The sequence below is a fragment of the Nestor notabilis genome, unplaced genomic scaffold (genome assembly GCF_000696875.1).
Source record: "Nestor notabilis isolate BGI_N333 unplaced genomic scaffold, ASM69687v1 scaffold568, whole genome shotgun sequence".
Lineage (NCBI taxonomy): Eukaryota > Metazoa > Chordata > Aves > Psittaciformes > Psittacidae > Nestor > Nestor notabilis.
The window spans coordinates 1-13,784 of NW_009939400.1; the positions used below are offsets into that span (position 1 = coordinate 1).

General features: G+C 38.1%; 2 protein-coding genes across 2 annotated transcripts; one reads left to right on the forward strand and one right to left on the reverse strand.

Annotated features, from left to right (window-relative positions):
- Window position 1: 1 nt before the first annotated feature.
- On the forward strand, window positions 2-8,762 carry TXNL4A (thioredoxin-like 4A). Its single transcript, XM_010019820.1, has 3 exons — window positions 2-206; window positions 7,692-7,795; window positions 8,479-8,762. Exons 1-3 carry the CDS (start codon window positions 54-56, stop codon window positions 8,648-8,650), a joined length of 429 nt encoding a protein of 142 aa, XP_010018122.1. The 5' UTR covers window positions 2-53; the 3' UTR covers window positions 8,651-8,762.
- A 3,891-nt stretch (window positions 8,763-12,653) lies between these two features.
- On the reverse strand, window positions 12,654-13,757 carry HSBP1L1 (heat shock factor binding protein 1-like 1; the record flags this gene model as incomplete). The annotated part of the gene is made up of 3 exons (XM_010019821.1): window positions 12,654-12,659; window positions 12,711-12,799; window positions 13,682-13,757. Coding segments are annotated over 3 exons (171 nt in total), but the record flags the coding sequence as incomplete, so codon positions are not given.
- Window positions 13,758-13,784: the final 27 nt, after the last annotated feature.

Genomic DNA, 13,784 nt, shown 5'->3' on the forward strand with positions numbered 1-13,784 from the left:
TCAGCTCCCGCGTGGTCGCTTTCGTCCCGTAGGCTCGCCACCCGCCCTGCACGATGTCGTACATGTTGCCGCACTTGCACAATGGCTGGCAGGTAGACCAGGCCATCCTCTCGGAAGAGGACCGAGTCGTGGTCATCCGCTTTGGGCATGACTGGGACCCGACCTGCATGAAGATGGATGAAGTCTTGTACAGCATTGCTGAGAAGGTAGACTGGGGCTGTAACGTCAGGCGGTTGTTTTCTGCACTCAGTGTTTCAAAGGGCTTATACAAAGCCTGAGGCAGGTTATAACTCGGTTTCTGGAGAGGTATTCCAGCTTTAGGAGGCACCGAGAAAGCTGGTTGCTTTCATGAGTGACTTCTAAAGTCATTGGCTGCCCTGGTGTTTGTAGTATTTAATGGGGTGAAATGAGTGTTGCAAATTACAAAATCAAAATCGCCTGTTAATAATTCATCATTAAATGAACATCAGCATTCAAGCAGAAACAAGCATTTGATAGTAGGGCTGCTGTGGTTCTAGATAATGCAACTGTCACTTTACAGCAAGAAGGTATAGTAGCTTCAAATTTCCTTTTGAGCAACTTGAAAAGTTATTTTCATTTTGACTGTTAAAAATGGTGTCATCCTGATGTACAGGATGGTGTTGATTAACCTGTCAGTGATATTTTTTGTGGAGACAGATGGCATTTCATTGCGTTGCATGAGCTGAATTAAACTTTAGGAGCCAAACTCTGAAGCTATTTTCAGATGGAAACCAAATGCCTGTTGAAAGCTGCTCACTCACTTAGGGAAGGCAGATCTTGAAGAAATCTTGGACTATTAACATACAGAATTAGCTATAATTTACCTTTGCATGTATTTGGTAAAGGTTTTGTGTAGTGATAGATGTAGGAAATTGATAGCTCTTATTTAATTGAATTGCATAGAAAATGATGAAAAAAAAATCTGGACCAAAACCAGTAACTTTGATAGGAAAAGGAGTTGACTATCTTAATGTAAAATTGTGTGCATACTGCATAACTTGACATCGAGTTCTTTCTGTGGTATACACCTTTCTGGTTTAGTGCTATTTTTAAGTAAATGGACTTCTGTCTAAAAAATCTCTACAATGAGAGCTCTATACCTATAGCTAACTGTTAAAACGTAATAGAATACAGTAAGGAGTTGTGACATGGTTTTATTTAGTTGTTTTGTGTTTAACATGTTGGGAGTGTCTTATGCTCAGGTACTGTAACTATCAACTTTTGGCAGGATGTTTGGCAATTCAGCAGACATATTGCAGTTAGGGGTGACTGGGGGAAGAAAGAACAATATAACTTCTTATTTAAAAATCTCCCTCTGCAGAAATGGCAAATTAAAGAGGGAGATCCTTCCTCATCTTCTTGCTTACAAGCCATGTTTGGATCTCTGCTGTTTTAAAGAGTGAGTAAAAGTTCCAATTGTACAGGTGTTAATACGAGACAATAATACAGAATGTTAACATGCTGTAACTGCATGCTACATTTGAAGAAAATGTAGCCATATTTTACATTTGTTACCATGGTGCAATATTCTTTCAATCTGCCGCATATTTTCCGGTAGCAGTGATACTTATCTGTACTTTACAATAGGAAAATGTTAACTTTTCAGTCTGAATCCTCTTTGGAGAAAGGAAACTAGAACACTGTATGAAAATACAAAGAGGATTATTTTCACTGAAATGTACTTCGCTTAAAGTAGAATTTTCCCTTCCACCCCTGTGTTAAATGAAAAAGAAGCTAGGTTTCATTCAGTGTCAAAACAAATGACAGACATTTGTAAGATGTTAGATTTTTGCTTTGTCAGGGTTTCAACCAAACAGCTAAGAATTAAGTTTCAGAAAACTCCTCTGAACACCTTTTCTAAAAGCATACATTTTTGTTGTTGTTTTTTGTTTTTAAGGAGGCTCACAGTTATAAAACCCTATCCCCTGAAATAAAGGCCTTTGGCTGCTAAATTACTGTAATGCCCCATATTTAGGAAATACTTTAAACCCATGGTTTATCTAGGACTGAGTACTGTAAATCGGATAACCTCTTGTGAAACCAGCTTACTTCAATCAATAGGTTGTGTTGGGTCAGTGTGGGTTTAGGGAGGATTGTTCAAATGTTCTGCATTTATTTAATTATAATCAGAAGTGTGAATAGCTGTGGCTTTTGCTCAGACATTAGTTGCGCCTCTGCCTTTCTGCTAAGGTTAGGTGAATGAAAAGTGAGAAAGGAAAAGAAGGGGGGGCAGGGAGGAGGGAACTAAAAAAAAGCATATTGGTATTATAGTTACTGGTGCTTGTAATTAAAGTTGAGCAAAGCTAATCCATTTACTTATGTCTGTAGTTTTCAAAATTACTAGCTGTAAGCATTTCTGTCAGCAGTATAATGTATTTCCTTTTTCCCTAGGAAATTTATCACCTAAACTTACAGCAAAATTAGCAAGAAAAAAAAATCAAATATATATAGTACAGACTCTCAAGTTTGTACTGTGTTTGCAGCCTCTTTCAGTTCAGTAATGCAAGCTTGCTAGCCACCTTCAACTGGAATGTTTTGTTGCAAAGGCTAATCTCAGTTCCTGTATTTCCTTGTCCATAAAGACATATAAACATAAAAAACATTGTCTGAAAACTGGTTGACAAGATGAGAAGATAGAATCTTGTCTCGTCTCAGGTTTGCTTAGGTATTTGCTGTATACACTTTGGGCCATAGGGTAATGTTAAAGTTGTGAGATTTGCTTCTAAAAGGAGCTGAATCTTAACAACAATAACAACAAAGTATTACTTACCCCTAACAGAAATTTAAAGAAACTTCATGAATGTTGCCATTCTTCCTAGTTATTGATCATATTGCTGTGATAATCTCATGTTGTAGGAATGCATTAATTCTTTTTTGAATGGCATTCCTAATGAAGAAAGGCAGGAGGGAAAACTGTGGAGGAAAATGTGATTTACTTCATCTGGCATATGATTTTTTTTTTTCTACATCTGTGTTTCCTATTTACCAGCTAAATGTGTGAACTTTATCAAGACAGGACTAAAGAATCTGTATCTGATGTTAAGAATCCTATAGATCTGCTGTATTTTAGTGTATGTTACAAGGTTAAGTACTTTGCGAATGAGCTTGTATTATTATGTGTTTGACTTCTAAAATACCACAAGGTTTTTTTGCATATTTTCTGGGCAGTAAAATTTTGGTTTACGTTAATGACATTAATATAGTCTCAATTGTTGCAACTGCTTTTATTTAGTGTGGTTTGCTTTCTCCGAGTTCTATTTAATTCTTGTTCTGAGGCCTCCATAGTATATCACTAGTTATAACTTCAAAAGTCAGAAAGAGAACCTTTTAGCAGCCACTGCCTTGAAAAGGTAGCAAGCTTGTTGTGCGTAAGAATGTAGTTTTTTAAACTGACAACTCTATCTGGGGAGTAGATTCATATCCCAAAGGATGCGGAGAGGTTAATCTTTGGTTTGTCTCCACAGACTTACTAGTTTGCATATAGATCTAACTCCTACATCCATACCAGCCTGAATCCATACATACGTAAAACTGCTTTTGCTTAAAATGAAGCCTAAAGTAAAGCCTTGTGAATCGGAGCTTTATGTATGTGTATGAAACCAGCTGGGATGTTGCTCTATACTGCTGTGAAGCTGGCTCAGTACTTCTGAATCTTGGCTCTAATATGGTATGGGAGGTGCTCCAGCCCCCTTACCATCCTTGTGGCCCTCCTCTGGACTTGCTCCAACAGCTCCATGTCCTTTTTACGTTGAGGACACCAGAATTGTACACATTACTCGAAATGGGGTTTCATGAAAGCAGTGTAGAGGGCCAGGATCACCTCCTTCGACCTGCTGGTTGCACTTTTGATGCAGCCCAGAATATGGTTGGTTTTCTGGGCTGCAAGCACACACAATGAAGCTGGCTTATGGTGAGCTTCTCATCAACCAACACCCCAAGTCCTTCTCTGTGGGGCAAAGACTAGTTTTGCTAGTTTGGGTCAGGTCTCCTGTGTCTGCTTCCTCCCAGCTTCTTGTGCTCCTCCTCACTGGCACAGCATGAGACTGAAAAGTCCTTGATCGGAGTAAACATTACTTTGGCACAACTGAAAACATCAGTGTTTTATCAGCACTGTTCTAAGACTGAAGTTGAAAACACAGCACTGCACCAGCTACTAAGAAGGAGAAAAATACCTGCTGCAGCTGAACCCAGGACAATATCCACTCCTTATTCCATACCATTCACATCATGTTCAGATCCCACATTTTTCAATATACCATTGCTTTTGTCTCATTCATACACACACAGAGATATCATTCCTTAGTCCATGGACCAATCCCTATAAAGCTGCTGAATTCATCCAATCCATGATGTCAGGCTCCATCTCTTGTAACAGTCTTTCAGGGCAGGAGGGACAGTGTGTAGTGTTGGGTTGTTGCCTGCTGATGATACTACTGAATTCGTTTGGTCACTGCTGAGCTCATCTGCTTTCATCAAAGTTCATTCTTTGTTGGGCAATGATTGGAGGGAAGTCAGGGTCAGTCGATGGTGACCTGAGGACAGTTCTGCTGCTGCTGGCTTTTCCCATGACTTTGTTCTCTGATGATGATCATGACAGCACATAGTTTCTTTTCAAAGCCCGGAGTGGTGGAGATGGGCATCTATCTGATGGGCTATAAAAGTGTTATCTAGCAGGCAACAGCATATAATTGAGTTCATTGGCTGTTTTCCCCCAAAATTAAATCCCCTTGAGGTACACATCGGACTTCCTCATCTTCCCACATTACCCACCAAGTATATCCGGGTCCCTGAGCAAAAGCAACCCCACAAGTGGGTTTGCCTTTACCTGAAATAGAAATAACCCAGACTGTCTTTCCCAACAAATTCTTTATGTGCACCACAGGAACTTTATCCCCCTCTACAGTACGTAAAAGTTCTGATTGGGCTGGGCCAGCCCTGTTGGCAGATCCCCTCGTGTTGACCAACCAGGTGGCTTTTGGTAAATGTGTATCCCAGTGTTTGAAAGTCCCACCACCCATTGCTCTCAGTGTAGTTTTTAACAGCCCATTGTACCGTTCGATTTCCCCAGAGGCTGGTGCATGGTAGGGGATGTGATAGACCCACTCAATACCATGCTCTTTGGCCCAAGTGTCTATAGGTTGTTCCAGAAATGAGTTCCATTGTCTGACTCAGTTCTCTCTGGGGTGCTGTGTTGCCACAAGACTTGTTTCTCAAGGCCCAGGATAGTGTTCTGGGCAGTGGCGTGGGGCACAGCGTATGTTTCCAGCCATCCGGTGGTTGCTTCCACCATGGTAAGCACATAGCACTTGCCTTGTCGGGTTGGCGGATTGTGAGCAATTGTATTGTGCATCACTTGTGTTTATTGTTTTCTTTTCCTTTTCCCCTTTTAGTTTTATATTCTCTCCCCTTGTTATTCCCCTTATTACTATTATTGGTGGTAGCAGTAGTGGTTTGTATTATACCTTAGTTACTGGACTGTTCTCATCTCAACCCGTGGGATTTACACTCTTTTGATTCTCCTCCCCATCCCTCCAGGAGTTAGGGGGGAAGAAAGTGGGGAATGAGTGAGCAGCTGCGTGGATCTGAGTTACCAGCTGGGCTTAAACCACGACACTAACTTCAAAAGTTTTGTTGTTCCTGTGCTGTGTGTTGTACAGAGTTCTTGGAAGTAATCTTTTAGTTTAGCAGTGCTTTTGTAGTGGTCTTCTGGTGCAACATATAATCACCTTGGACTAATCTTTCAGTGAACAGAGGGGGTCCGAAGAATGTTGTATTAATGCTTAGTGTAACTTAATTAAATAATTGTTCAAAGATTGTGTAGTTTGTTGGAACTGCTGAATGTGTTGTAGAAATTCCCCCGTGTGGCAAAGCTGTGCTACTGTTGCTGAAAATGCCAGCAGGATGGAAGAAATGATAGGAGTAAATGAAAATGGTTCTTAAAGTTTTGGGTTTAAAAAACAACCCAAAATGACAGGAAACAACTGTCTTTTGCCTCCTAAGGCTAACCAGGGAGTAACTTCAGCCACTTCTCAGCTAAATTGTTGACTCTGAACATTCCCTGAAGCTTCTTAGAAATCTTTCACATAAAACTGAAATGGGCACGAATGATCACTTCAGAGGGTGTTGATATTATGACTAATTCAGATTTTCAAGGCTTTCCCTCTTGCCTATTTTGGAACACTGTTAAATGGGATGTTTTCATTGGATTGACAGAGTCTAGGATTATAACTGGCTCCATAAAAGCACACTAAGAACTATTTTAATGCTGTTTCACCTCAGAAGAAATTTTCTTTTCTTCTCTAGTAATACTTACATCTCCAAAGTGTGATTATTTTTTATAATTTATGAACTCTCTTGAAGCAGAATTCCATAAAAATTTATTTACTGGTTTACTGGTGCATCTGGGTTTGTGGTTTATTTGTTTGGAGTTTTTTGTAATTAAACATCTTCATACTTTCTCAATTAAAATGCCTGCTAGGACGTTTAAGTATAGGGTACACCATATATAAAATTCTTCTGGTATAGTCTAATCCTCTTTTGTGGACTAAAATAAAATATCTTTACATAAGCAGAAATTACACTCATCGTAGCATTTCCAGACATTTGATAGCATATTTAACAAGTGGGAAGTACTGTGACAAACAGTAAGTTTGTCATAAATCTTAAATCACATGTGTTAATTTCAGGATGGTAATTTTGCATAGTCAGATGGAAAGGACTGAAATTGTATGCAAGTAAGGATGGAGTGAACAAAGCTGTGCATTCATGGTTTAATGCATGAGCATTCGATAATACACCTTACAGTTAAATGCTTGTGCAATTTCAGATGCATACTGACTTATATTTTAATATGTGTGTTAATTTCTACTGTACATGTATAAGCTAAGCTTAGAAACTAAAACTTCCTGTAATTCTACTTCAGGTCAAATATGCTACATCTAGGAAACAAAAATGTGACATGGTTTTCTTTCAGGAATGAAGTCATTAACTATGACATTAAAGGGGATGGATTCTTGTGCATTTACTCAGTAACTCTGCAAAATGAAAGCCTGTTTTATCAGAATTGCTCAGAGAATAGCTTCTCATTAAGATCTTTTTTTCATTATCAATTACATTTTTAAGCTCCAGTTCTAGCTTTACACCTCAGAAAAGCTGTTAGGTTTTATTATTAAATTTATCAGGTTTCTTTTCACTTTAAGAGTCTTGTTAAACAAATTAGATCATTTAAAGGGGAAAAATGCTTGGAGGCAGGCACTAGAGCATTTTAGATCATTAATTTTCTGAAGTCTATAAGCAACTGATGACAGAGGCAACATGTGTCAGCTTGGCTTGCACAAAGCAGTTATTCTACTTGTTTAGAGCTGTGAATGTCACTGTGAGCTCTCAGTTACATATAAAAGGTCATTTGTTTCTCTGGGTGCTGATTTAGCATAGTGTCTTTCCAATTGATGCTGGATGTGAAATGAGCATCTTGGCTATATTAAAAATATTTCCTATGTTAATTGGTGGTTGTGGTTGAAAGTAATGGGAAGACTGTTGTCTACTGTGATTTTATGACTTACTATTTTGGAAAACATGGTACAATAATGAAAGTTTGTCTTTTAATTGGTAATACCAATAATCAAAATCTTGGTTATATAATACTTTGGTATTTCCTGTCTTCTGTTTAGGTAAAAAACTTTGCTGTTATTTATCTTGTGGATATCACTGAAGTACCAGACTTCAACAAGATGTATGAGTTGTACGATCCCTGTACCGTCATGTTTTTCTTCAGGTACATGGTGGTTCTAGAATGTAACTCAGTTAAATTTTTGGTGTGTCAAATACAGTAAATGATTTCCAAATACATATTAGTATACTGATGTTTATATTTTCATTGCTCTACAAAAAGAGTAAGCCAATTAAATAGGAAAATGGCTTGATTTCCAGTTAGCCTAGTAACTGTTTTGAAGGTAGAGTACAAATTGGTGATAGTGAAAGCTGGTTTTATTATCCATTGTTTTGAGTTTTACATCTGAAGCTCCTTGTATAGAATACTGCAGTAATATGGCAGTCAAGCTTGTCAAACTTGCTTTAAAGATATACCCAAAGCATTAAGTTGTTTTTGGAGCTACAGTATATACATTGATGAGACATAATGTGCCACTGACAAGCGTAAAACTCTCCTTGATGTTAGACAGTAGTGGGAAAAAAATACAGACAATAAGGAATATGCTAAAGGATAATTGCACTGAGTAGCAAGCCTGGGAGCATGTTTGCAGTCTTTATTCTAGCTTTAGAAATAGTCTATTTGAGTGAGAGGAGTAGATATTCTTTCTTTGAGATTATTTTACAAGCTCATTTATGTTATAAAGGCTTCATTTGAATCCTACAAAATGTTCTTGTGGGTGATAGAAAGTTTCTGTCTGAATTATAATACCATATTGACTTTTCTTTTTTCTTTCTCTTCCTCTAAAGGAACAAACACATCATGATTGATTTAGGTACAGGTAATAACAACAAGATCAACTGGGCAATGGAAGATAAGCAAGAGATGATTGACATTATAGAAACTGTTTATAGAGGAGCCCGCAAAGGTCGAGGTTTGGTGGTATCGCCAAAAGATTATTCCACTAAATACAGATACTGACATTTCTTTGGAGCTGCCTTTTTTTTAACGCTACATCCACTTAAGTTTATTCTTGTGTATGTGTACATATATTTGTATGTATATATTAAAAAAACCAAACCTAAAAATCCTTCAACTTTGAGCATATTTTGAATTATTTAAAAGGCTTGAATTCCATTTGGAAAAGGAGAAGATGTGAAGCCTGGAACTTGTCTGACTGCAGTAGTACTTACTGTAGATTAATTTTGAGTTGTTGGGGGTTTTTTTATTTTTTTAAAGACTTCACTCTGTGGTGTCCTTTTGGCATTATGTATTTTTGTACACAAAAAGCCTGTTTGCAGAAAATAATTTCAACTGGTTTTGTTTTCTTTTGTTACATAAATAGATGGGAAGACTATACTACAGCTTTTTATAAAAAAATAAAGTGAATTCCACTTATTCACCTTAATTTTCTTTAGCTAATTAGATTTGAGAATGAAAACTAACTGGATGCAAAGTCATAATGTTGAAGATAAAAGCTCATCACTTCTGTCAGAATGTTCTTGCATAGTACCTTGGTCTTCTGTATCCACTAAAAATAGAATAAAACACTAAGATGCATTTATCAATATTTAGCTCAGAGAAAAAAAAACCTTAGAGAAAACATCTTCCTGTGTGCACACAGTACCCCTAATCAACTTAATTGATTTGTGGTGATGGACTTCTTTTTTTATGATAATTATGCATAAGGTAGTCATTTGGAAGTACTTGGTAGATTCTGCAGTGCCAAAGGGTAGTTGCAGTTCTGGAGCTGGCTGCATAGTCAACAGTTGAAGAAAGGATGAGTTATGCTTTCTCTTATTTGACCTCAAGTTTGACTGATGGTATACTAAAATGCATATATATACACTCATGAAACTTGGATTTGATTACGCTGTGGCATGACTTTTGAATTTTTCATTTCTGACCACTTTAGTTTTTGTGGTAATGAAGCCAGTAGTGTTTGGGTGGTTTTGTTTTTCTGATACATGCATATTTATGGAAAGAAGAAGAAACAAGCCAGACTATGCAGAAGGGAGACAGAAACTGGACCAAAAGTCCAGATCACAAGACAAAGTCAAATATGCTTTTTTTTCCTGTAAAGTGCATTTTTTTTAGAGGATTTAGAGTAAGTTGGGGAAGTAAAACACAGGTTCCCAATTTCTGTGTAAGTTAATCTGGTTTACAGTTGTTATTAAGTATGGAATCATGTTGGAAGGGGCCATCTACCTCCCAAAGTAAATGCCACTTGATCAGGTTGCCTAGGACTCTTTCCAATGTTGAGTATCTTAAGAATGGAGATTCCTCAGCCTTTCTGGAAAGTCTGTTCTGCTGCTGGAGCACCTTCATGCTTGGGAAAAAAGCGTCCCTTGCATCTAGCTGGAATTTTCTGCGTTCCAGCTTGTGGCTGTAACTCTGACGTAGAACACCTCCAGCAGGAGTCTTAACTGTTCCCTGTGCTTTACCATAGGGTAGCTGTTGCCAGCAAGAAGCCAGTGTCTTTTTTTTTTTTTTTCCTTTTTTTATTGTAATGCTGAACTACTGGCATTTCTCAAACCCTTGTATGCTTTGTACTTCACCATATTCTGGTGGCTCTCTGTTTAAATCCCCCCATAACAATATATTTCCTGAACTGGGGAGCCCCCAAACTAACACAGTGTTCTGGGTATGGTCTCACAGGAGTTGAACAGAGGGGAATGACCTGCTGACCAGCATGTGGCTGCAGCTCAGGGAACTCTGCTGACTCATGTTAAACTTGTCTGCCAGACTCCCCTCCTTTCCTGCTGCATGCCTGCCAGTCTCTCACAGCTACCCTGCAGCATAAGCTTACCCTGTCCCCGGGGTGAGGCTTGGCACTTGCCTTTAAACTTCATGAGGTTCCTGTCAGCCCATTCCTTCAGCCTGTCCTCAAGGATTTCATCTTTCCCCTCCTCCTCCCCAGTTTGACATTGCTAGCCAATCTACACTGATTAAAGCACCAATGAGTTCTTTATATTAATGAAGAGTCTTTAATATATGCTAAATAGTAACACCTGCTGAAGTTTTAAAAAATATCCTTTATTTGTTGAAGTAATGTATTTCTATTTTCTTCAATTTCTATTCTAATTTCTTCAGGTTTTTTATTCTTTCTTCAATTTCTACATTTGTTGTAAGAGGTCCCATTAAGTTTCAAACAAAATCTTTCCTGCAAAAAGTGTGAATGTTTTGGTGTACAAAAACCTTAAAGTTAGTGCAGATTTCCTGTTTCCTTTGATTCTGCCATGTCTTGTTCAGGACATGTTTGGTAACTGGAATTCCTTATCTATGTTAAAGCCTCTAAAATAGGCTTTTCATCAAAATGTCTGTTAAATTAAATTGGCACAATATGCATACCTGGATGATGTTATGGGCACAGGTGTGCACAGCTCTGGGTGAGCTTGTGAAAACAGCTGTACAACTAATCTGTGCAAATACTGCCATTTCTTTTAGTGCAGGACAGGTTATATGCGTTGGATCTATCAAGTTTTGCAAAGACACCTTTGTAATAACATCAAATAAAGTACATTTTGTAGTGTAAAACATTTAAAGAAGCATCAAAATGGCACAAGCAAAAGGAAAAATTTTGTCATAGAGGATCTTGTTATTCTGAGAACACTTAAAAAGGCAACAAAGAAATAGGAACATTTTAATACTATTGAAATAAATTAAATACATTTTCATATATTGGAAAAGTTAGTGACTGGATAAGTTCACTATGTAGGATATAGTTTTCTATCCTTCCCTGGAACTAATTGTTCTTTATTACAGGAAATACAAGGTCCCATTTAGATGAATAAACCCAGCTTTCTACAGGACGGTAGGGTTTGGGGGTTTTTTGGTTTTTTTTGGTTTTTTTTTTTTTTTTAAGAGATGACTATCATGATATGATGCAAGCATGTTTGTTTTCATTAACACTTTTCATGACTAGTGACACTCATTGTGAACTCCCCGATCCAGTGTGGTGCTCTCTCCCTTTGTCTTTCTTGATTACATCCTCATTTCACTGCTGCAAGGAAACAATAAGTAGGTTAGTGATTTAATTATTCATGAATGTGATTCAGCATAAAACCAGGAAGATTTCTGTACAGTTAAGTACATCTTCATGGATTTGCTTTCTGTATTTCTGAAAATTATTTCATAGCTTAGCACAAAAAATAAAAGCCATCAGAACAAATATATGCTTAAAGTATTTTAGTAAATTTACATTTCTGTCTTTGACTGGGTAAGCAGTCTAAATGACAAAAAGTAGCTGATGCATCAGTTTGAATCAGGAAAGCATGCAACAATAGGAAGACAACCTCACTGGCACCTACAGAACATGGAAGCAATACTGTCGTGTAAATACTAAGCACACCAAGGCATCCATCAGGGAGTGAGTGGGGGTGGTATTTGCAGCAGGCAGCGATATAAAATCCAGCACGCAATCCTGAACTGCAGCATGATCTTACATTACAGGCTATCTGACAATACCACTGAAACTATCCTTGCTTCTTCCACCCCTCATCTTAACTGCTGCAAGGACAAACTACTGCTGTGTTCGGGGTGAATGTATTTAACTGGTGTGCTCTGAACCATGTTGGGAAGCTCAAGCAGGTTTAAAAGCAGAGGTATATAAATTTATACCAGTGAGAATCCTCAGCCAGCTAGGTTAGCATACTTAAGGGACAGGAACGGTGGGCTAGAGTGCTTTAAGCCACGTGGATTTTATTCCAAATGTATAGCCTCAGGTTTTATGTTTGGGATTAGTATGCACTAATGTGCATATGGCACTCAGCTGGAACAAATACAGCAAGCTACTTTTGCTTTTGAAAAACTGGTAGCATTCTTTGTTCTTGGCAAGAAGAAAATCCAAGGTAGTTATAATTTTGGTTTTGTTTTTTTGGGGTTGGGGTGGTTTTTTTTTAATTGCAGTATACTTTAAATCCAAGTAAGTACAAGGTATGATTACTATATTACACAGTATTTTCATGCAGGTGCTGCCCATAGTTCAAAACTAAGTGGAAATACATAAAACACAGTAAAAAACAAGTTTCATTACTCTGACCTCTTTACTGGTGTTTTCTATCCCAGCCTCTGTCATCAGGTCAGCAACATGCTTCTCAAGGTCATCAATGCGCTCGCCCATTTCTTCCAGTAAAATGTTAAAGATAACTTATTTATAAATCTAGAGTAAGGCTTTTTCTTCTGTGAGAAAAACAAGCAGCTTTCTCACAGATATCTCAGCCTCTTCTTTTAATGCAAGAGGAAGCATGCACAAGGTTGTATGCCCACTTCCTCTTGCAACAGATAGAGAGAAGCATTCAGGTTCCAAGTATTTTCAAATGCCTTCCTGTATCCCCATGTGTGAACTGGAGTATTTTCTGTGTAAGAGATTGCTTGCTTTATGAGGAACTGGTTTAGGTGACTCCATACAGCCAACCTACACAATCAGAATACAAGTGCTGCTCATATTCTGATTACATAAAACATTATACTCGTATTCATAAATCAAAGAATGTTTTGGGTTGGAAAGGGCCTTAAAGATAAGGCCCAGCTCCAACCACCTTCCACTAATATTCTGATCATATAAAACATAATTATTTTCTTGCACTAAAGCAGCCACTTCCTGAAAGGTCGAGTTTCAGGAAAAATGTAAAATGTAATAAATTCTCCATTTCAGAAAACAAAGGTAGTTTCTGCAAGTGCTTCTAATGAGCAAGCTCAAGAGCCCCTTCAGGTGTAATTTTCTAGTTTTGAGCGCTCACCTTCCTGTGCTCAGGAGGTCTTTTAGTAAAGCCTTTTTTAGGGTTTACTGAGAGTAAAGGTTAAAAATAAACTGGCTTTGGGGGCAATTCGCCTGCCTTTACATCATAGTTTAGCAACATCAGTCATTACATGTTAATTTGATGGCTAGGAAAAAAAAAAGCGCGCTCAGACGTTAAAAGGCAAAGCCCCTCTTCACATCAGTGTGCACGGGGGGAACCACAGCCGTAGGAGCCCCCGCGGGGCTAAGTAACCCGACCCGAAAGAGGATATTTCTCAGCGTTATCTTTTCAGTCAGAGCTTGGAAATTCTCCTGCAGCTGATACAGCAGGTTTTCCGCCTGCGGGTGAAAAACAGAGAAAACAGAAAGCAGGGG